At 41.3% G+C, this 21,364-nt stretch overlaps 1 protein-coding gene across 2 annotated transcripts in view; it reads left to right on the forward strand.

Annotated features, from left to right (window-relative positions):
- The window catches only part of pnpla7b (patatin-like phospholipase domain containing 7b), a 322,850-nt gene that overhangs the window by 131,882 nt on the left and 169,604 nt on the right, over positions 1–21,364 (forward strand). For both annotated transcript variants that reach the window (XM_048558715.2, XM_048558716.2), the window contains one exon: positions 18,699–18,812. In XM_048558715.2, the coding sequence (XP_048414672.1) occupies positions 18,699–18,812 (114 nt within the window). The remainder of the gene's footprint in view (positions 1–18,698; positions 18,813–21,364) is intronic.

A 21,364-nucleotide genomic window follows, 5' to 3' on the forward strand; every position in this document is an offset into this window, starting at 1 on the left:
TCTCTTTTTAAATAAAGGTGTTACATTGGCAGTTTTCCAATTCTCTTCGACTTTTCCAGAATCTAAGGATTCTTGAAAGATTACATTCACAAAATCCACTATCTCTGTAGCTACTACTCATAACATGCTAGGGTATCTCCCGTTGTCTGAGGACTGTTAGCTGGATGACTGATTTGGAGTGTAGGTTAATGCCAATAGCGTTTTAGTTCCTCTACTGGTTACCATGGAGGAATCTCCTCCTTAACATCTCCCCTCTCCTGAGGCATTGTGACCCAAGGTTAAACCATTATCAATTGTCTGTCTGTCCCTGAGAGAGCTGCTGTTTGATCCACTAGGACTATGGTGACTTTATCTCTCATCAGGTCCAGGGGTCTTATCAATCTTTAGCCCCACTAATTTCTCTTACTATTTTTCACAAGTGATAGATACTGTTTTTATTTCTCCTCCTTTTCCCCCTTACTTTGTATTTTTATGATACTAGTGCCCTCTACTGTGAAGACTGTTGCAAATTTATTCAATTGCTTTCGCATATCCTGGTTCAAGCATTAATACTTCCCCAGTCTTTCTTTGAGCGGTCTGTGTTACCTTGGGCCTCACTCTTCTATTTTATATACTTAAAAAAGCCCTTGCTTTCCATCTTGATATTATTGCACATTTACCCCCAAAGTTTATATTATTGTTGATCATCTTTTATTTATTAAAACTTGCCCAATCCTGTGGTTCATCAAAATGTGTGCCAAATTGTATGCTTTCTCTTTCTGAGTTGACCATTTTCTATCCCGTTCCGAGAATCCTCCTTTGTCACTGAGATATATCCTTGTTATGAGTAATGAACTATATTGCCTAATGTTTGCCATTATTTCTCAACTGTCTTTACTACGAAACTCCTTTGCCAGCTCGCCTGGCTAATTCTGCCCTCATTCTTTTGTAATTACCTTTATTTATGTTGAGCCCAGTTATTTTGACACAAGTTCCTCCACTTTATTGAGGATGTTAATCAATTCTTTAATTCTGCTTACGTGGGAGCCCCACCACCCAAAGTGTCAGCACAAATACAAAGACATTGCTGCTTTGTATTTGCATTGCCTGCTAAATGAATTTGAGAATAAAAAGGCAACATTGAAAACTACGAAGTAGCCCTTGAGAGAGTCTTGTAGAGATCCCTGAAATAAACTCAATGTGCTGTCCTTCCTAAACTTGTGCAGTGCTCCAAGATACCGTAACTGACTCAACATTAGCCAAATCTAGTGATTGATAGTTTAGAAGGAAGAGATTTAATCTTTGCCCTTCTGGTGTTTCTTTCACAATTTTAACACCTTGCACAAAAAACAGTAAGTAAAATGTAGCTGATATTTTAATGAAACTCTTCACTGCTCAATTTTGTTTCTCTTGTTTCGATTTCCCCAAATCTCTCAGAATTCAAAACAAGAAACTATCAACATTTATGTTTGTTACATTACCATTCGCTCTATCACCTCTCCATAATAATAATTTCTAAAATCATTTTATGACTAAGTACTGTATCAAGTCTTACATCCTCAAGAGGGTAATGTAGCTTTACATTTGCAAGTCATGGAAAATGCATCAAATTAGTTTAACCTCAAACGCTTTTGGGAATTTTAACTGCACAAATACGTACAGAAAAAATCTCAGAATGAACTAGCTTCACAACTTGGGTTTGAGTTTGAGACAACATTGATACCTGTGAGTTACAAGGACACGTGTTTGTAGCTGTCTAAGTAACTTTGATCTTTTGTGTTCAACTTCGCCATGTACAGAATCCTCATGTGGCTGAGGTATTGGAAAGTATCTGACATCATGGTGTCCAACATGTTTTGGCATAGACTCAATGGGCTGAAAGGCTTTTTTGTTCTGTGCTTTAGATCTCAAAGTGTGGAAGTAAAATGCTTTGCCTGTTCAAGAAATGGCAAATAAATAGAAAATTACAATAAGAAAATACTGGCCATCAGTATGTTTTCCTATCGGTTGTTTTATGCTGCTGACTGTTTCTCTGCTAAATCATTCCAGCTGCTCCTCAATGTTTGGCTCTGTGTTCAGTGATTGACTGTATATATACACAATGAGCCCAGCTCTCAGTAACTCTCTATTGGCAGATTTCCCCCATCATGGTAATCATCACAGATTAAACAGTTCTTTCACATTAACAGAAACAGGGATGCTTCACGCCTAAGCAAACCAGAAAATGCTGGAAGTAATCAGCAAGTCTGGCAGCATCTGTGGAGAAGGAAAAAGATTAACACTTCAGGCCAGTGACCTTTTGATCTGGACAGCAAAGACACCTATGTCAAACTCCTGTTCATTGACTACAGCTCTCTTCAACACCATTATTCCCTCCAGACTGATCTCCAAACTGAGACACCCTGGTCTCGGCTCCACCCTCTCTGCAACTGGATCCTCAGCTTTCTGAACCACAGAATCAGTGAGGATAGGTAACTGCACCTCCTCCTCGATAACACTAAACACTGGGGTTCCCCCCAAGAATGTGTTCTCAGCCACCTCCTGTACTCACTGTACATGTACGACTGTTACCAAATTCCAAATGACCGCCATCTACAAGTTCGCTGATGACACCACCGTTGTGGGATGGATATCTGTTAAAGACAAGTCAGACTACAGAAGGGAGATAGAGGCTTGGTGACGTGGCGCAATGTAAACAATCTCTCTGTCAATTTCAGTAAAACTAAAGAACTGATCGACTTCGGAAAGAAAGGAAGAGAACACACCCCCAAATACATCAACAGAACTGAGGTTGAGAGAGTGAAGATCATCAAGTTCCTTGGAGTGACGATAACCGATGACCTGTCCTGGACTTATCATGTAGGTGCAACGGTTTAGAAGACACAACAATGCACCTCTTCCTAAAGTAACTCAGGAAATTTGGTATGTCCATGAGGTCCCTCACCAGCTTCTACAGGTGCACCATTGAAAGCATACTGTCTGGGTGTATGTCGGCCTGCCATGGCAACTGCTCTGCTCAGGGCCGTAAGAACCTATAGAAGGTGGTGTGGACCGTCCAGACCATCATGGAAGCTAACCTTCCATCCATGGACTCAATTTATATGGCTCGCTGCGGCAGAAAGGGAGTCAACATCATCAAACACCCATTGCACCCTGGTAATGATCTCCTACAACCTCTTCCATCAGGCAGAAGATGCGGCAGCCTGACACACGCACCAGCAGGTTCAGGAACAGTTTCCTTCCGGCTGTTATCAGGCTGTTGAATGGACTCTATCCTCAAATAATGCAGCCTTCAATGTAATCTGTATGCCTGTAAGTCTTTTTCCAGTGATCTACTTATACTGCGTGTACCCTAGGCTTTTCACTGTACTTCCTTGCAAATGAAAATAATATCAAAATCAAAATTTCGGAAAGATACTAACACTAGTTACAGAAAACTGTGTCCTCTTTTTGTGACTCGCAAAATAGCAGTGACTTGCATTTTTATATGCAGTGAGCGCATTCCAAGAAATCCGTTATATTCACTGTGCTCTACGTATTTCCTTTTATCACCCATGTGCAGTCAGCCAAAGGTTCTTTTGTTTGCTGTATCTTTCTAAAAGGATGATAATTTTCCTTGTTTGAGCAGGACTTATATCTGGCACAGTTCATTAACAGAGATGGGGTGCCAATAAAGTCGCCTTGTGTTAAAGAATGAATGATAAAATTGAACTGAAAACTAATGAACTGCCTCTCCCTAGAGCTGCATAATAGATAGCCCAGCTTTTCTCCAAAGCTCCCTGGCAAGTGAAGCCCTTGAGATTGGAAATGACATGCTTTTCCATTGAGCTTTATGTGACCTGAATGCTCCCACATCAGACACAGCAGGGCTTTGATGGAATATGGAGGATAAAGGACTTTTTGCGTTGCTCCTTCAAAGGTCAGGATCTGCACAGTTATTCCCAACTAAATAGCAATTCTGACCTCAGAACAGTAGCTATCTTGTTAGTGTGTTATTCCATTTCTGACCAAGCAAACTATTTCATCTTTTATGTTTTGCCCAAATTTTTTCTTTCCTTATACATTCCCGGGATGCAGGTGTCGCCAGCTAGGCAGCATTTATTGCCCATCCCTAATTGTTAAGAGCCAACCCCATTTCTGTGGGCCTGGAGTCACATGCAGACCAAACCAGGTAAGGATGGCATTTTCCTTCCCTAAAGGACATTAGTGATCCAGGTGGGTTTTTCTAACAATTGATAATGGATTCACTGTCATCATTAGTCTCTCTTAATTCCAGATATTTATTGAATTCAGATTCCACTATATTCAAACCCAGGTCCCCAGAATATTATCTGGGTCTCTGGATTAACAGTCTGGCGATATTACCACTAGGCCATTGCTTATCTACACTCACTTCTGGCCTTCACAATGTGCAAAGTTAAGAGGCATACTCCCACTAGTCTTGGTTTGAAGCCATACTCCAAAAGTGACAGGGTGTTGCATCTTGTTATATTTTTTCTTGATCCAGAGTTGTTTCTAACCATTCTGATGTGTACGGTTCTCCTACATATCAGTACCTGCAGCAAGATATTTTTATAGTAATTGTGCAACCTGATTAAGTGCTGTGACTCATAAGAACAGAAAAAAATTCAGATTATTGCAAATTCTAATAGAAGGAGGAGTAAATATTACTTCTCAACATCTGAAGTATAAATGCAACAGCATCAGCTCATACATTTGCACAAGACACACTCATGTAAGAAAAGGTGATTGCAAAAGAGGGAGCATGCACTTAGAGATTTAGAGTCCAAAAAATCCCCATTTCTTTTTATTTTGAGGTGAAAGCTGGAAAATTGCGGGTGTGATAATTCTCTATTAGTTTACTGAAGAGATTTGTGAGTTATAGGTGATGAATTCACAGTAACAAATTCCTTGTAGGAACAGATTTGCTCTGGGTCACAAAGATCCCCTATATTGAAGATCTGGCAAGGTGCTATAAATCAGTACTTGGAGTGATAGCCTCATTTCTCTGCTTATTGGTGATATTTTAGGTAGATTCCTTTCTTTGCTTGTCCAGTTCTCCCTGCTCTGTGGTCTGATGGTTTCCCAGACTGACCAACCTTCTGTTCTGGAGGTGTGTTCAGAAATATTTCTTCTTGTAAACTGGTTTCTGTCAGGTGACCATTGCATTACTGCTCCTACTGTCCACACCCAATGGATCCGTGGATCCTGACAGTGTTAGCATTGACACGTTAGGGTTTGATCCTTGGCCATATGCTGCATCTTACAATAGACTGATTTTACTTTGCATCCATTTGTGGAACTTCTGCAGCCACTAAGTCTGAATGACCATTGTACCTTTACACAACAGTAACTATCGACTCCTCAGGAGAACTGTTACAAATTTTTTTAAACCGATGCTTCAGTTGGATATCTCAAAGATTCCCTATATTTTGCATGTGTGCCAAGACAAGGGAGTTCATTCCAGAGCTATGGATGATATTTTTGAATCAACAAAGTGTTCATTTTCCACGAAGAAAGCCATCAACAAACACATGGAGATCGACCCCATATATGCTCCACTGCAAAGGAAAACTGAAAGTGAGGTAATCTAGCACAACGGACTCCAGATTTAAATAGCAGGTGGGAAAACACAGCGGCACTTCATCGGAGGCTGCACTGATTATGTTACCCAACAGAGTAATGAAAAGACTGTGGAAAAACAGCAAACCAGCTCGGTGAGCCAACCAACCACAACACCCACAACCCAAGCTACAAATCTACTCCAAAACCTTATCTGTAATTGTTCTTTTCATTTCATTAAAATGCTGTAGCCTGTATTGTAGGTACACTCACAGTGCTATTGGAGGAGTTGTTCTAGGATTCTGATCCAGGAACAATGAAGGAAATGTTTATATTCCTTAGATAGGGTTATGTGTGATTTGTTGGGGAGCCTTTAGTGGTGATTATCCCATGTAGCTGCTGCCCTTGTTCTCCTAGATTACAAGTTTGAAGAAACCTTGGCTGTGATGCTGCTTGTAAATAGTGTATACTGTTTTACTTTTGTGGACATGACAAATCTGGATGATTTTTCATCTTGGGTTGATGTTGGTGTTGAAAGTATACAGGAACAATTTGGCAAGTGGTGCTGCTAGTCTGAGCACAACTCTTCCGCACTACGTTCTTTGATATTTAAGAGTGTTCAGCAGATTTTTGATATTGCATGGAGAGAATTGTATTAGCTGAAAACCATAGGATCTGGCATTTGTTTTCATTTAATTGTAAGGTTTGGATCAATTATAATTACAAACCAAGTTGGAAAAGCAGATCTGAAAAGACTTGCAGCTTAGACTAGCTACAAAATTGCACGGGCATGAGTGTTTTCACATTTTCAGTTTTCCATATTAAGACACAATCTTAAATCTTATCAAAGGGTAGTTGTATTCACAGTGGAAGACTGTTCACTCAGCCTCTGGGTGACTGACCTGCTTGAATCTTGATTGAAATTAACTTATTTTTTCTCTTGATGGTACGCACTTTTAATATGTTGCAGATACTTATTTTATGTGTTGTTCCCACCTTGGCTGTGTGCCATGTTAGATATAAGCCCCACTTGAGTTTATATGATTGGACCTTCCATGATGGTACCTAGAGTTTGATTTGGTTCCTTATTGTTCAGGTGAGCTTGAGAGTTGTGCATTTTTATTGTTTATTCATCATTGTTGACCACTTAATGAGGTGAATGTTCACTTGTCCCATTTCACAGCAGTTTAGTGAGACATGTTCATAGTTGTTACTGGTGAAAAGGCTAACAGCCTCCCTAGAGTCATCCACATTCAAACAGCTTTTAACAAGTGATTTTCATTGGTTTGAATTAATCCTTTTTAACATTTCTCAACATATCATGACTTGTATTGAGCTCCCGGTAACATTTAATGAAACTTATCCTTTATGAATTTGCACGTAAAATACAATTTTAACCGGTGTACTTAGTTGTTATATTGTCAATAAGTTGTCAAATTAAGTTCTAACAGTACTTTAATAAGATAAACCTAGTCCTACCATTGGCTCCTGCACTGGTGGGGTTCCAGGGTGGCAGTCAAGAATGGTCATCAACTCTACTTTGAAGATAGTTGCAAGTAATGTGCTTGGCTGTGCCATCATGGAAGATGGTGGTGGTCAGGAGTTGCTTTCTCCATTTATTGTTCAAAGCCATTCAGGACCGGATGTGTTAGGAGCAGAGAGCTTTGTTCAGATTCATTGGCTGACAGATTGTTTAATTCTTATAAACAGCAACCTATGCAAAACAACATCCATACTGTCCTGCGCTTTGACTTCATCAGCTTAGCTACTCAGTTTTAGGCATTGTTGGTGGCACCCGGGTATAGTCATCTGCATTCTTCTTTGAGCCAGTGTTAGTTCCCGGGCTTGATGGTAACATTAGCTGTAATGTTGTGGTAGTGCTACACAATATGATGGAATGCCACTAGAATAGTATGGTGGTCACTCCCACCAATAATAGGTCTTCGACAGGTGGCTTGGTGAGGACGAGGTCACACGTGGTTTTTTTTCTTCAAATCGGTTCTCTCACCACAAACCCAATCTGACTTTCAAATCACTGTTAACTTATCATGTCAAAAGTCAGTGTTGATGTCCATTGAAATCCCCACCCAGTGTAGATTCTGTCTCCTTGCTTTGCTCAGTGCTTCCTCCAAGTGGTGGAAAAGTACTAATTCATCATCCTGGTGGGAGATGGGAAAAGCTGGGAGATTTGGGGGAGGTTGGGGGGATCTTAGGATTTTTTTTGTATCATTATGCCAGGCTGTTACCACCTCCCTCAATTTGGTACAAGCTGCCAGATGCTAGCTGGTTGGTCTCGTTATATTCCAGCTTTGTTGAAGCAATGCAGTGTAACTATATAGGCCAAAGCAGAGGGCAGTTAAGAATAAGTCATATTACTTTGGACCTGGAATTATGTTTCAAGCGTGAGGATGGTAGGTTAATTTCCCTAAACAGCATTAATGAACCATGCAGATTTTTACGACAATCCATTTCATGGTCACCATAGCTGTTAATGACTTTTTATTCCAGATGCTATCTAAGTTTAAATTCTGCCAGCAACTGTGGGAGAAATTTGAACTTATGTCTCTGGAATTTAACCAAGGTTTTGTTACAGCAGCAACACAGTCATATTAAAAACAAAATACTGACCATTGAGATAAAAATGCAAGGTGCTGGAGAAATCCAGCAGGTCTGCCAGTGTTTGAGGAGAGAGGAACAAAGTTAATATTTCAAGTGCAATGTGACAGTTCTTTGGACCCCACCCTACCCTTAAATGGGCAATAAGACAAAGTGTTCGCGAATGTTCTTCAAGTTAGACAGCATCTGTGGAGAGACATGAGGTTAATGTGTCAGGTCAATAACTTCTCATCCAAGTTAAGTCTAATGGATTGTCTTGATTTTGAATTTTAAGAGGTTGATTTCACATGGGGCTGCTTCAATTGCTGCCTGATAGGCAGACAATCTGTTGTGGTAATCCAAGCGAAGTGAAAGTTTGTACAAAGGCACTCGACTGAAATATTTCTGGCAAGTGGCACTGATAAAGTCAACTTACCTTTCACAACAACCTGTGGCATTTAGCCACTGAACAATAAGCTGCTTGCTCTCTTGAGCTTGCTAAGCGTGAGCAGGTATTTTTAGACCCAGTCTTCGTCATCAGCTGATGGAGTAATTGCTAAGGGATCGTTGATGCTGTCATCGCTTAGCAACCGTAGATCACCTGTGAGGATATTTACTGCTCTGATCATTTTTGGACTTGTTCACTCGCATGCAATCTTTAGTTGTCGACATTTTAATCAATTTAGAAATACATTTTTAAAAATCAAAAGTTGTTTCTAATATTTAATAAGCTGTTTGAGTAAATTGGTAAACTTTGTGATTAAATGATATGGAGCTCCCAGAAGATCAGTGTGTTTGGTGTGGTTTTGAGCCATGTAGAAAAGCAGGTTCCATGTTGTAATCCTGCCTGATGTAGTGTTCTATTCAGGAATGCCTGTAAGCGTTATGACTATGGGTGTCAACATCGCTGGATTAGGTAAGGGTGACCTTAGATCCTCTTAGAAGGCAGGAGTTGGTACTTGGTGTGGATCATATCTGAGAACAGGTTCCAGGGTCAGGTGTGATGCCTCTAATGAAAGAAGCTTTCTTGCCAATTTGACTATGAACAGATGGGTACAGAGTGGTCACCTGGTCAGTGGCTCAGAGGCAGAGGTCCTCTGTTGAAATCAAACTCACTAAGAATCACTCCTTTCAAGTGAGGAGGATGAAGAGCAAACAAGCTCACCAAGATTTATTGGTTGAAGCTATTCATGGTCTGAACTTAGACAATGAATCCTGGTGAGATAAGCAACCACAGAGTGCTTCACAACTGACTCCATTCCTGCCGTTATTAGCAAGGATAACTAAAAGGACATTGGAAGTTAATTTGACCTTCTACACCTTCTAGAGCACTGAAGCCTAGTATAATGACTTCATACATACCTAATGTAGCACTTATCAGTAATCATCCTGTGTGACTCAGCACAACATTGCAGTGCATTTCGCCACTCAGACATTGACAGCAAAACTTACATCTCCTGATGAGCTTGAATGTACTGGGTGAAACACAATTAAAAGTTTAGGAATTGATTGGCTACAGATTAGGATTTCCTAACACTGACATTTTGGACAAAGGGTACTGAAGGAATTTAACAACTTATTAACGATCCCACAGTAATGCCTTTGACCAGCAAGATGATAAGTAGGTGTATTGAAGGAAGAATTATGCAGTTTAATATTCTACTGCTGAGGAGAACCAGCCTTCTTTTAATGTCACAAAGTCTACTTGATAAATAAACATAAAGTAACGTCAGCATTTAATTCTTTGTTATTGAAGACTTTGCAGATTGGGAAATGCTTGTAAATCTCAGGATTTGAGGTCAGAAAATACACCTCCAATTTATTCGATTTGCTTTGTTTTTGAAATAGTAACAAATTAATACCGTTTAAGTACCTGGTCATTCAGTCACATTCATATATGATTAAAAATGATCATTCATTGGAGATGAATACCATTCCCTGGCTGGTTTGATGTTCAGAGTTCAGTTATTGCTGAGAGTTCCTGATGCTAAAGCATTGTACTATCTAGATGTTTGCCTTTTGTTAACGTTTTTTGCAACTCTGCATTAATTTCCTTTTTGGGGTGAGGGAGGCACAACTCCCCATTGACACCTCAGTCACTTGCCTTATTTCCCAAGGGAAGGGCAAATTTTGCTCCTTCTTTAGAAGGTACATCCACTAACTGAAAAAGAAAATTTTCTTGCACATTCTTAACAAATTCCTGTCCATCCAAACGTATGTAGCTGTTTGGCTGGAAAACTTATGTTGTAATTGACTTCCAAAGAACAATCATCTAATTGCAACTGTCTAAACCTTCAGTGAGGAACCACGCAGCCGTTGCGTTTTCCGGGACTCTGCTAGCCTGGGATTCACTCAGTTGGTTCAAGATAGGACTGGAGATTTGTGATTATTATGATGTTTAAATGTTAAAATTAAAAGTCAACTGCAAATAGGCAATCTGAAACTGGATAATTATTTGGCATTTTGAGGAGTAAAAATAATGATAAAAGGATCCAATTGTTGTGGAAATTTTCTTGTCATAGTATTCCTTGGGTGTGATCTGAGGGTCCGTTGTAGCCTCTGAAGGGAAGAATCTTCATCTCCTTAACCATATGCATTTGTGGTAGAATGTATAGCTGCATGTGATCAGTCCAAAATCAGATGGTTTTGTGTTTTCTCCATCACTGTCTACCTCTCAGCATTGATCCTGGGAGACACCATTCACACTGCCAAACTAATCAAAGAAATAACTTGCACTTATTCAACATTATTCACGTCTTCGGGACATTTCAAAGTTTTGTGAAACCAATTAACTACCTTTTTGAAGAGTTGTCACTATCATGGAGGCAAACAGCAATCAATTTCCACACTGCAGTGTAAGAATGTATAGCTGATGTATCCCTAACTTCCTTGCTGTTTCTCTTAATATTCTAAGTTAGAAGCTTTTTAGGTGTGATGGTATATCCAGTCTCCAAAACATTGATATTAATGTTTTTCTGACTGTTTACTTTCCCTGTAGGAATTTCTGTTTTGATGATGTCTGAACTGCTTGTACATCTGGTATCATATTCTAGTCCACTATAGTAAAATATTCATTTGGAAACCCATCAGCTCATAATCCTTTGTTATTGTCCTCTTTATGACTGTTATTGATAAACTCTGTATGCTTCTACCGTTATCTTTCCTGACCTGCTTGCGGAAAATTTTACTTTTGTCTTCATTGACATCTGAGGGTTTGTACACCCACTCTGCTCTCCTTTTTTTTAAAGTCTCCAGTTGTTGCTTTCTGTAAGATTTGCAGTCCTCAAGTTTTGGAATTACATTGTTGTGCTTAAATCTCCTCTTTAACACTGGTTCACTTTCCATTCATATGCATGTTTTGTAAACCACTAATCCTTTCTTCAAATACATCCCACTTTCAGTTGATTTACTATCACAATTTTTGTATTCAAGTGACAATTATCTACTCTTAAAAGTTAGGTATCCAAGTAGGTTTCCAAGTTTGATTCGAAGTTAGTTTGATTCAATCCCAAAGTAATGATTCATGGACCTTTCATTCTCCTCTTTGGACCACATAATTAATATTATTATTGTGGTTCGTTGGCTTGCTGAACTGGTTCATTGTTCTGCAGATGTTTCATTACCCTGCTGGATAAGATCATCTGATGAAACTCTTGTATTTTCCTGCCTGTTAATTAAACGTTGAGCTGGATTACCTTACTTTCGGTTTTCCTTTGCAATGGCGTGTATATGGGGTCTAGCTCTGTGTTTGTTGATGGCTTTTTTAGTGGAGAGCTAGGCCTCTTGGAATTCCAATACTTGACTCTGCTTTGTCTGTCCCAGGATCCCGGTGTTGTCTCAGTCACCCTGGTGGTTTTCCTTATCCATGTGGATGGAGATGAATGGGTATTGGCCATATCTCTTTGTTGCCACTTGCTGTTCATGTACTGTTGTGGTTAACTTTCTTCCTGTCTGTCCAATGTAGTGTTTGTCACAGTCTTTGCAGGGAGTCTTGTATACGATGTTGTTCCTCTCCATAGTGGGTAGTGGGTCTTTCGTTCAGGTTAGCAGTTCATGTAGGGTTGATGTGGGTTGGTTAGTGTGCTGCTCTGATACCCAGTGGTCGTAGGAGTCTTGTGGTCAACTCAAATGTGTTCTTGATGTAAGGTAGCGTGATGAGTGTTTTGGGGCGTGTAGTATCTTTCTGCTGTCGTTCGTGTAATAGACATCCTCTGACCCAGTTTTTTCGGGTATGCGTTGTCTTTAAATACTTGGGTGGTACTCTTGTTCTTTTCTGCATAGTTCTGTGTTGTTGCCCGTTGAAATAATGTTCTCAAACAACTTAGTTTGTGTGTGTTAGGGTGGTTGCTGTTGAAATTCTGGATGTGGTCAGTGTGTGTGGCTTTTCTGTGTACCTTCGTTAGAAATTCCCCATTGATCCTGTGTTCTGGTACTGGTAGCGAGAGTGTCTTGTGTCCAGTCATCAAGTATCAAGTTGGTTGATACAAAGCAGCAATATTGCTCCAATGTCCCACTTCCTGTAGAAAGTAATTCAAAAGCATGTAAAGCATGGTTTAATCCAGGGTCTTTGATCATCCAATCCCCTAAATCCAAGAATACATGGATCACCACTTAGAGGTAACACTCTTCAGAACCAGAGGATTGCGCGCAAGTCACATTCTAAAGACGAGCACAGCAGCTACATCGACTCTCCGGGTGAGGTGTTGAACCAAGCCCTGATGTGCTCCCTCAGATGGGCATAAAAGATCTCATGGCATTATTTAAAAGAAAAGCCTAGAGTTCTGATCCTATTTAGCCCTCAGGCAGCATCATTGGAACAGCTTCTCTGCTCATTATGGTGCTCTTTGTGGGACCTTGCTCTTTGCAATTTGATTGTGCATTCCAGTCTATTGTAACAACAACTACATTTCAAGACGCTTTACTTGTGTAATGTCTGTGGTAATCTGAGGTTGTAAAAAACACTACATAAGTGCATGTTTTTTTCCTAATGTGAAATGAGGCAATAGCTTTCTGTTAAAAACATTGTTGCCCAGTAGAAGCAAAATCAGGCTGTTAGATGCCAGCCGTTCTTAATCCAAGAAAGTATGACCTAGAACTGTCACTGGCCCTAAACTGCTTCCCCAAAGAAAGGAAAAATGAATACAATGCATGGTAGGGTGTATATTTGGTCTGTTGTCCCATGAGAGATAGTGTTATTTAAGAAGCTATATCTCTTCTATTCCAAACCAAGGTCATTTTTTTATGTACGTGTATCGCATTGATATATACATATTAAGCATAGCTATTTATGAGCTTATTGAGCTTTAAGAATAGAGAGGAATCTTGCGTTTGTAGATGCTACTAAATTGTAAATAGAGCAGGGAGTTGCAAAAAAGGTGCATGTGGATACAAGGAGTCTGAAATATTAAACATGTGAGAGTGACGAATAGAAGTAGTGTTTAAAAAAAAAATTTGAGATTCCAACGCATGTGTGAACAAAGGGATTTGAAGGCCCAGCTACATGAAAGGCTAACTTGCAGATGCAAAAATGATTTAAGCTCAGAATCCCAGCTTTGTAAATTGTACATTTAATAAAAAAGTGCCATCTTCTGCAATACAGAATACTGATAAAGAACATTTGGTAACTTCTCTTTTTGGATACATTCCTTTTTGGAAAAAGAGCTGTACAAGACATTAGTTCAACCATTTTTGGAATACTGCATGCAATTCTAGTCTCCCTTCAATGGGAAGGATGTTGTGAAAATAGGAAGGTTCAGAAATTATTTGCAAGGATGTTGCCAGGGTTTGGAGGGTTTGAGCTATGGGGAGAAGCTGAATAGGCTGAGGCTGTTTTCCCTGGAGGGTTAGAGGCTAAGGGGTGACCTTACAGAAGTTTATAAAATCATGAGGGGAATGGATAGGGTGAGTTGATGACCTTTTAACCCCATGGTGGGAGAGTCCAAAACTAGAGGGCATAGGTTTAGGAAGAGAGGGGAAAGATATAAGAGGGACCTAAGGGGCAGTGTTTTCACGAGAGGGTGGTGTGCGATTAGAATGAGCTGTCAGAGGAAGTGGTGGAGGCTGGTGCAATTACAGCATTTAAAAGGAACCTGGAAGGGTATGTGAATAAGAAACATTTAGAGGGATATGGACCAAATGTTGGCAAATGGGGCTAGTTTTATATAGGATATCTGGTTGCCATGGTTGAGTTGGACTGAAGGGTCTGTTTTCTTGGTGTACATCTTTGACTGTATGAAAAGTAGCAATTCATCAGGATGATATTTGGGATGAAGGGACAGAGTTACTGTGAGGATCTGGAAATGCTTTGGGCTTTGCCCATAGTTAGGAAATTGTGATTGGAGGATGGTGAGGGAGGGGAATGATCTGATTGAAATGGTTAGACATCCTGTCACATCCCATGATACTTTGAATCTAGAAAGACAAGTCTTCATCAAAATCACATGGATTTGTGAAATTCCGTGTCCCAGGAAGTGATGGATGCAGAATTGGTGGATCCACCTAAAAATTGATAACATTGAGAAGAAAAAACATTGTGCATTGGGTTTGCAAAACTTATTTGCATAATTGTTCATTGTAAATAGAATGATGGAGCAACTCATTGGTGCCAGATGAATTATTCTTGTCATATACCTAAACATTAACACAGCAAACTGACAGTGATCCTTCATTTCAATGTCGTTTGTGAGACCCCATACCCTCCCTCATTTATTCTGTCCTTTCTCCAGGTGCTTCCAGAGGAAGGAGGTGGAAGTAATCCCATTCTCCTATATGATCCAAAGTGGGGTTGTCTACTGTAGTGAGAATCAGAGGTTTGATCTGGAACAGTTCTCTTTCCCAACGTTGCTATTTGGAAAGAGTGGGGTGGAACTGAGACTGTGATGATAATATGATATTTAGGAAGAAGGAATTGAGACACATAGCACCTTGGAGGTAAGTTTGTGGGATATGTGCATCACTGGGAAGTGCAGCATCCCTAATTGTCCTGAAGAAGTGGTAGTGAGCTGCCTTGATTAAAATGCTTCAGTCCTTGGGGTGTAGGATCAACCACAGAGACCCTTGGAAGGCACTTCCAGGATTTTGACCCAGTGACAGTGAAGGAACAATGATATTGTCCGAAGTAGTATAGTGTGTTATTGGAGATAATTGCTGGTATTCGTGCACACCTGCTGCTATTCCTCTTCTGGATATGTACATTGCTGGTTTGAAATGTGCTGGCAAATGACCCTTGGTCATTTACTGGAGAGCATTTTATAGATGGTACACTCTGCTGTTTTTGTGTGTCAGTGGTGAGCAAAATTAATGTTGGAGATGTGAATGAGGTGTCAGTCAAGCAGGTTGATTTGTGCTGGGTGGTGTCGAGCTTCTTGAGTGTTGCTGGGACTGCACCCATCCATTCTTCAGCGCAGCCAAGGGCCTATCCCACTGAGAGCTAAGAACAGAGTGGTGCTTATTGAGAGCAGACAAGCAGTGAGTATTCATTGGAAGTAGCACTTTCAGAATCTTCTCAATTGAGACTTAGCCCTCAGTGTGAGTATCCTAGACCATACCCTGCAGCATGCGATTTAACAGTTATCAACTCAAAACCTTGATACAGTTCAGGTTTGGCTGCAAATTAACATGATCACTTCAGTATTAAGGTGTCATGTACGGTGCTGAACTTTGTGCGATCATCAGTGAACATCCCACTGTTGACATTCTAATGGAGGGAAGGTCATTGAAGCAGCTGAAGGTGGTTGGGCCTAGGATACTATGTGTACAGGCAACTCCTGTAGAGATATCTGGGGCTCTGTGTTCAACCCGCATAAACCAGAAGCCCACTGTACTTTGTACTAAGTATGAGATTAACCATTGGATAATTTCTCTCCCATTTCAGTTCACTTAAGCATGCCATTCAACAGAATACTGTGAATTTGCCAAAGGACATCTCTGACCTGGGCTGTGTCATTGCATTAGCTTTAGAAATTTATCTTCTATGGGAAAATACCTCTGTGTCAGTTTGGGCCATTTCGCCATCTTAGGGTCAAGTTAGTTCAGGGTCTGCAACTGGTGTAATAATAAAATATGCAATGACTAAATTCTAATCTTATCGAAGAAGGTGACCCACCACCATCTTCCTGAACGACATGGGGTGGGCAGTAGATGCCAAATTGTCAGAGATGCCCAATCCTGTGAATGATTCTACGTTGATATGAAGTTTGAAGTGTATAATTTAAGACAAATGAAGATGAGAGACAGTTCATTCAACCTTCTAAGTCTCCCCCATATAGTATGCTAACTCCTCCAACCCAGTCTGTCACTGTTCTGAACATGTCAAAGTCTACATCTCAGCTGTCTTGTCTATAATTCATGACATTTATCACAGTGTATGGACGACTAATTTCATTCTAGTACATGATCTAAATTTGTTTCCGACATTTTCATTTGGTACGTTTGGTCCTGTAACAACTCCTGTATTTGAACATAAAGGCATTTCAAAACCATTATACATTAACTTGCCAAGAGGAGTGAAGTGAGCAGATAAGCAAGTGTTTCCGAGATTGAGGTGTGAGAGCCACAGGAAAATTGTAGGATTATGTTTTGTGCGGTTTAATTGATTGTAGGTGGAGGACATTTACTGGATAGTGTTAATTCTTGTGCCAGTATTTAGGAACTTTGATCTAGGAGGTCTGGGCTTAAGTCTGTTCTGGTGCAGAGGTGTGTTGCAACATATCTGAACAAGTTTATGAAAAATAATGTAAGAAGACCCCAAGTCTGTGTCTTAAATAAAAGAAGGTGCTGGAAATACTTGTCAAGTTAGATAACATCTATGGCTAGAAACAGAGTTAACAGACAGTATATGTGACATTTTAGTGGATCTCTGAAATGTTAATATCAAGACGGTTAACTTTGTTTCTTACTCTATCAGTCCTGCCTGACCTGCTGAGTTTTCCCAGTAATTTTGGTCTTCATTCTTGTGAAACGGTGCTTGTTGGGATAGTCGTCCATTCATAATGTAAAATAAAAGCTTTGTAAAGGTGTGTAGAGTTTGGCTGCAGTTCTATCTTTCACCTCTGGGCTTTCTGAAATATAATAGGATACAGATGAATAGAAGAGTTTTGAGGAAACTTTTGAAGGTAGCAAAATAGAGTAGCATAGCAGTCCCTGGTGTCCTGTGAAGCAATCTTCAGGATTTACTTTAGCTAATCTGTTAAGTATTACATGTTTAATGAAGTCTGATGTAATGCCTCAGACATCACAATTGTGAGGAAGGGTTAATGAACCTATTGGTTGTTTTGTCGTCTTCATTTTTGTATGTCTGTAAATCCCATCTATTCAGGAACAGCAAATGAATCTTTTGAATCAGCCTTTACAATATCAACCTTTCTTCCCACCCTCCTCTTTTTAACCTAATCACTTCTGGGCATTTTCCAGTGTTTATCCTTCCTTTTTGTAAATGCCAAAAGTTCAGTCACCCTAGAGTCTGTTTACATGTTCTCCTGTCAGGTATAAGAAAGACTGAATGCTTTGAACCTTTTATCTCTCACTACTTATTTCAACGACAGTCTAATGATGAGGCACATCCTTGGCCAAAGGGGTAAACAGTTGTACTGCTGACCCCCTCCCTCTAGGTGGACCATTAGGGCAAGATGCAGGAGTGTCCCATTAGGGCATTAATCTTGTTGAGTATTCGGTGATAATGTCCCTACTTTTGGTCCACAGGCATGGCTTCAAGTCCTACCTATGCCATAATGTCTCTGGACAGGCTGATTAAGAAAGATATGTAGCATCTTGTGGCACAGTGTCCTTTCTCTAAGCCAGGAAGCCCACATTCAAATCCCACCTGTTCCAATAATGTCTAATAATATCTCTGAACGAGCTGATTTTAAAAAAATCTAGATTTCTCTCTTGTTTCAGCTGCACCTTGCTGCATTGTCAACCTCTTCTTAAGGTGCCCAAATGTTCCTTAACTTGGCTAAAGTTGATAACTACATGCTTGAAGATGGCATGGGCATTGATCACGTGTAGATCAATTCTTCAGTGTTACAGAGCCAGATATGAGATATCAGGTTAGTTGGTCAAAAGCTTGGTAAAGAAGGTGGGTTGCAAGGAGCCTGTTTGAAAGAGGAAATCAAGGTAGAGATGGGAAGGCAGTGTACGGAGGCAGTTCCAGAGTTTAGGGCCCAGATGATCCATCCTTGAACTCCATCTGAGCGGGAAGTCTAACGAATAATGGATTCGGGACTGTGGAAATTTCCTATCACTCTGGGGTCTTTATCAGCTAGCAAAAAGATGAAGCATTTATCACATCAGTCTGATCTCAATTTAACTCAGTCCAGTAACTGTAAGCTTGTGTTAGTAATTCAATTGTGCAGAGCTTCCAGGCTTTTGTAATTGATGTAGTGAAAGATTCCCTAATGATGTGGAGAATTGAATGGTATTAGACTTTTACATATCACTGCATGAAGGCATAATACTATAACTTGACTTCTTCACTCCAATATTGCCATAGGTGAATGTCAAAAGTAAAGTGACAAGGTAATGTTTATTCCTTATGGTTCCATGGTTTTCTTGCCGTCATACAGGTAGAAGCCCTTACTCGCCAGCCCTCTGCCACCACAGTCCATGCCGTGAGAGACTCTGAATTAGCCAAACTTCCTGAGGGAGCTTTGAACTCCATCAAGCGCAGGTACCCTCAGGTAAGAAACGCGTGCCTCTTCAGCAAGCAGAATTTTCTGTAGATGTGTTTCTTTTTTAGTGTCCAGGTTTTCAAACTGAATGAGTGCTCTCTCACATCACAGTTTGCAGAAATATTACCAGTTTGCACCATACCCCAATCAAAAGTTAAGAAAACTATTTTGCTACTAATGGGTAACTCTTAAGAGTGTGCATGGCATGTCCTTCACCTGTAGCTGCACACCTTTTATTACAGATATAATGGGAACTGCAGATGCTGGAGAATTCCAAGATAATAAAATGTGAGGCTGGATGAACACATCAGGCCAAGCAGCATCTCAGGAGCACAAAAGCTGACGTTTCGGGCCTAGACCCTTCATCAGAGAGGGGGATGGGGAGAGGGAACTGGAATAAATAGGGAGAGAGGGGGAGGCGGACCGAAGATGGAGAGTAAAGAAGATAGGTGGAGAGAGTATAGGTGGGGAGGTAGGGAGGGGATAGGTCAGTCCAGGGAAGACGGACAGGTCAAGGAGGTGGGATGAGGTTAGTAGGTAGATGGGGGTGCGGCTTGGGGTGGGAGGAAGGGATGGGTGAGAGGAAGAACAGGTTAGGGAGGCAGAGACAGGTTGGACTGGTTTTGGGATGCAGTGGGTGGGGGGGGAAGAGCTGGGCTGGTTGTGTGGTGCAGTGGGGGGAGGGGACGAACTAGGCTGGTTTAGGGATGCAGTAGGGGAAGGGGAGATTTTGAAACTGGTGAAGTCCACATTGATACCATATGGCTGCAGGGTTCCCAGGCGGAATATGAGTTGCTGTTCCTGCAACCTTCGGGTGGCATCATTGTGGCAGTGCAGGAGGCCCATGATGGACATGTCATCTAGAGAATGGGAGGGGGAGTGGAAATGGTTTGCGACTGGGAGGTGCAGTTGTTTGTTGCGAACTGAGCGGAGGTGTTCTGCAAAGCGGTCTCCAAGCCTCCGTTTGGTTTCCCCAATGTAGAGGAAGCCGCACCGGGTACAATGGATGCAGTTTCTGCAAAGCGGTCTCCAAGCCTCCGCTTGATTTCCCCAATGTAGAGGAAGCCGCACTGGGTACAATGGATGCAGTACCCGGTGCGGCTTCCTCTACATTGGGGAAACCAAGCGGAGGCTTGGAGTCCGCTTTGCAGAACACCTCCGCTCAGTTCGCAACAAACAACTGCACCTCCCAGGCGCAAACCATTTCCACTCCCCCTCCCATTCTCTAGATGACATGTCCATCATGGGCCTCCTGCACTGCCACAATGATGCCACCCAAAGGTTGCAGGAACAGCAACTCATATTCCGCCTGGGAACCCTGCAGCCATATGGTATCAATGTGGACTTCACCAGTTTCAAAATCTCCCCTTCCCCTACTGCAACCCTAAACCAGCCTAGTTCGTCCCCTCCCCCCACTGCACCACACAACCAGCCCAGCTCTTCCCCCCCCACCCACTGCATCCCAAAACCAGTCCAACCTGTCTCTGCCTCTCTAACCGGTTCTTCCTCTCACCCATCCCTTCCTCCCACACCAAGCCGCACCCCCATCTACCTACTAACCTCATCCCACCTCCTTGACCTGTCCGTCTTCCCTGGACTGACCTATCCCCTCCCTACCTCCCCACCTATACTCTCTCCACCTATCTTCTTTACTCTCCATCTTCGGTCCGCCTCCCCCTCTCTCCCTATTTATTCCAGCTCCCTCACCCCATCCCCCTCTCTGATGAAGGGTCTAGGCCCGAAACGTCAGCTTTTGTGCTCCTGAGATGCTGCTTGGCCTGCTGTGTTCATCCAGCCTCACATTTTATCACCTTTTATTACAGCCGAGTTTTGAAATTCTCTGTGGGTCAAATCTTAGAATAGCCCTGCAGATGCTGAAAATTTGAACTAAAAATAGAAAATGCTGGAAGTACTCAACAGGTTAGGTCTGGGATTATGAAAAGTCAGTTTAAATTAACTGTACTAGTACTGCCTGACTGCTGAGCGTTTCCAGCAGTCTTTGCTTCTGTTACTTGACCAGATGAGCCTGTCCTTTGATACCCTGCACTGCTGTGTTTAGAGTAAAACTGAACGTTATATGCAACTATTCTGAAATAATTTGTGTAGTGCTCATAGAACTTTTCATAGCAATGAGTGAGAGGAGCTGAGGCTTCCTGGATACTCCTATCACAGGCGAGTGGAAGAAAACGCGAATTGAATGGATATGTGCCATAAACGGGGATCTGATTCTTGGGTTCAGGCTGCAGTGCAGTGCCAATACTGCTAGCATGGTAATTAGACTGCACTTTTGAATACGCCTTGGCATTAGCAAAATGGGAATCATTGGATTCATGAGAAAGGAATACAAGGATAGTCCTGAATATGATGGCTTGATATTTGGTAGCGGGGTCAGGGTCTAAGGGGAGGTAGGAGGAAGTTTTGAGAAGATAACCTTTGTCAGCAGGTTTGATGTCAGTGTTGGGATTGGACCTGACAAAACAGGATGTAGCAAAGTTTGGTAGACAACGGATTGGTTTGAATGAGGGGAGCAGAGAAATTGAAATGGGCAATGACATACCGGT

The sequence above is a fragment of the Stegostoma tigrinum genome, chromosome 29, assembly GCF_030684315.1.
Source record: "Stegostoma tigrinum isolate sSteTig4 chromosome 29, sSteTig4.hap1, whole genome shotgun sequence".
NCBI classification, from domain to species: Eukaryota; Metazoa; Chordata; class Chondrichthyes; order Orectolobiformes; family Stegostomatidae; genus Stegostoma; species Stegostoma tigrinum.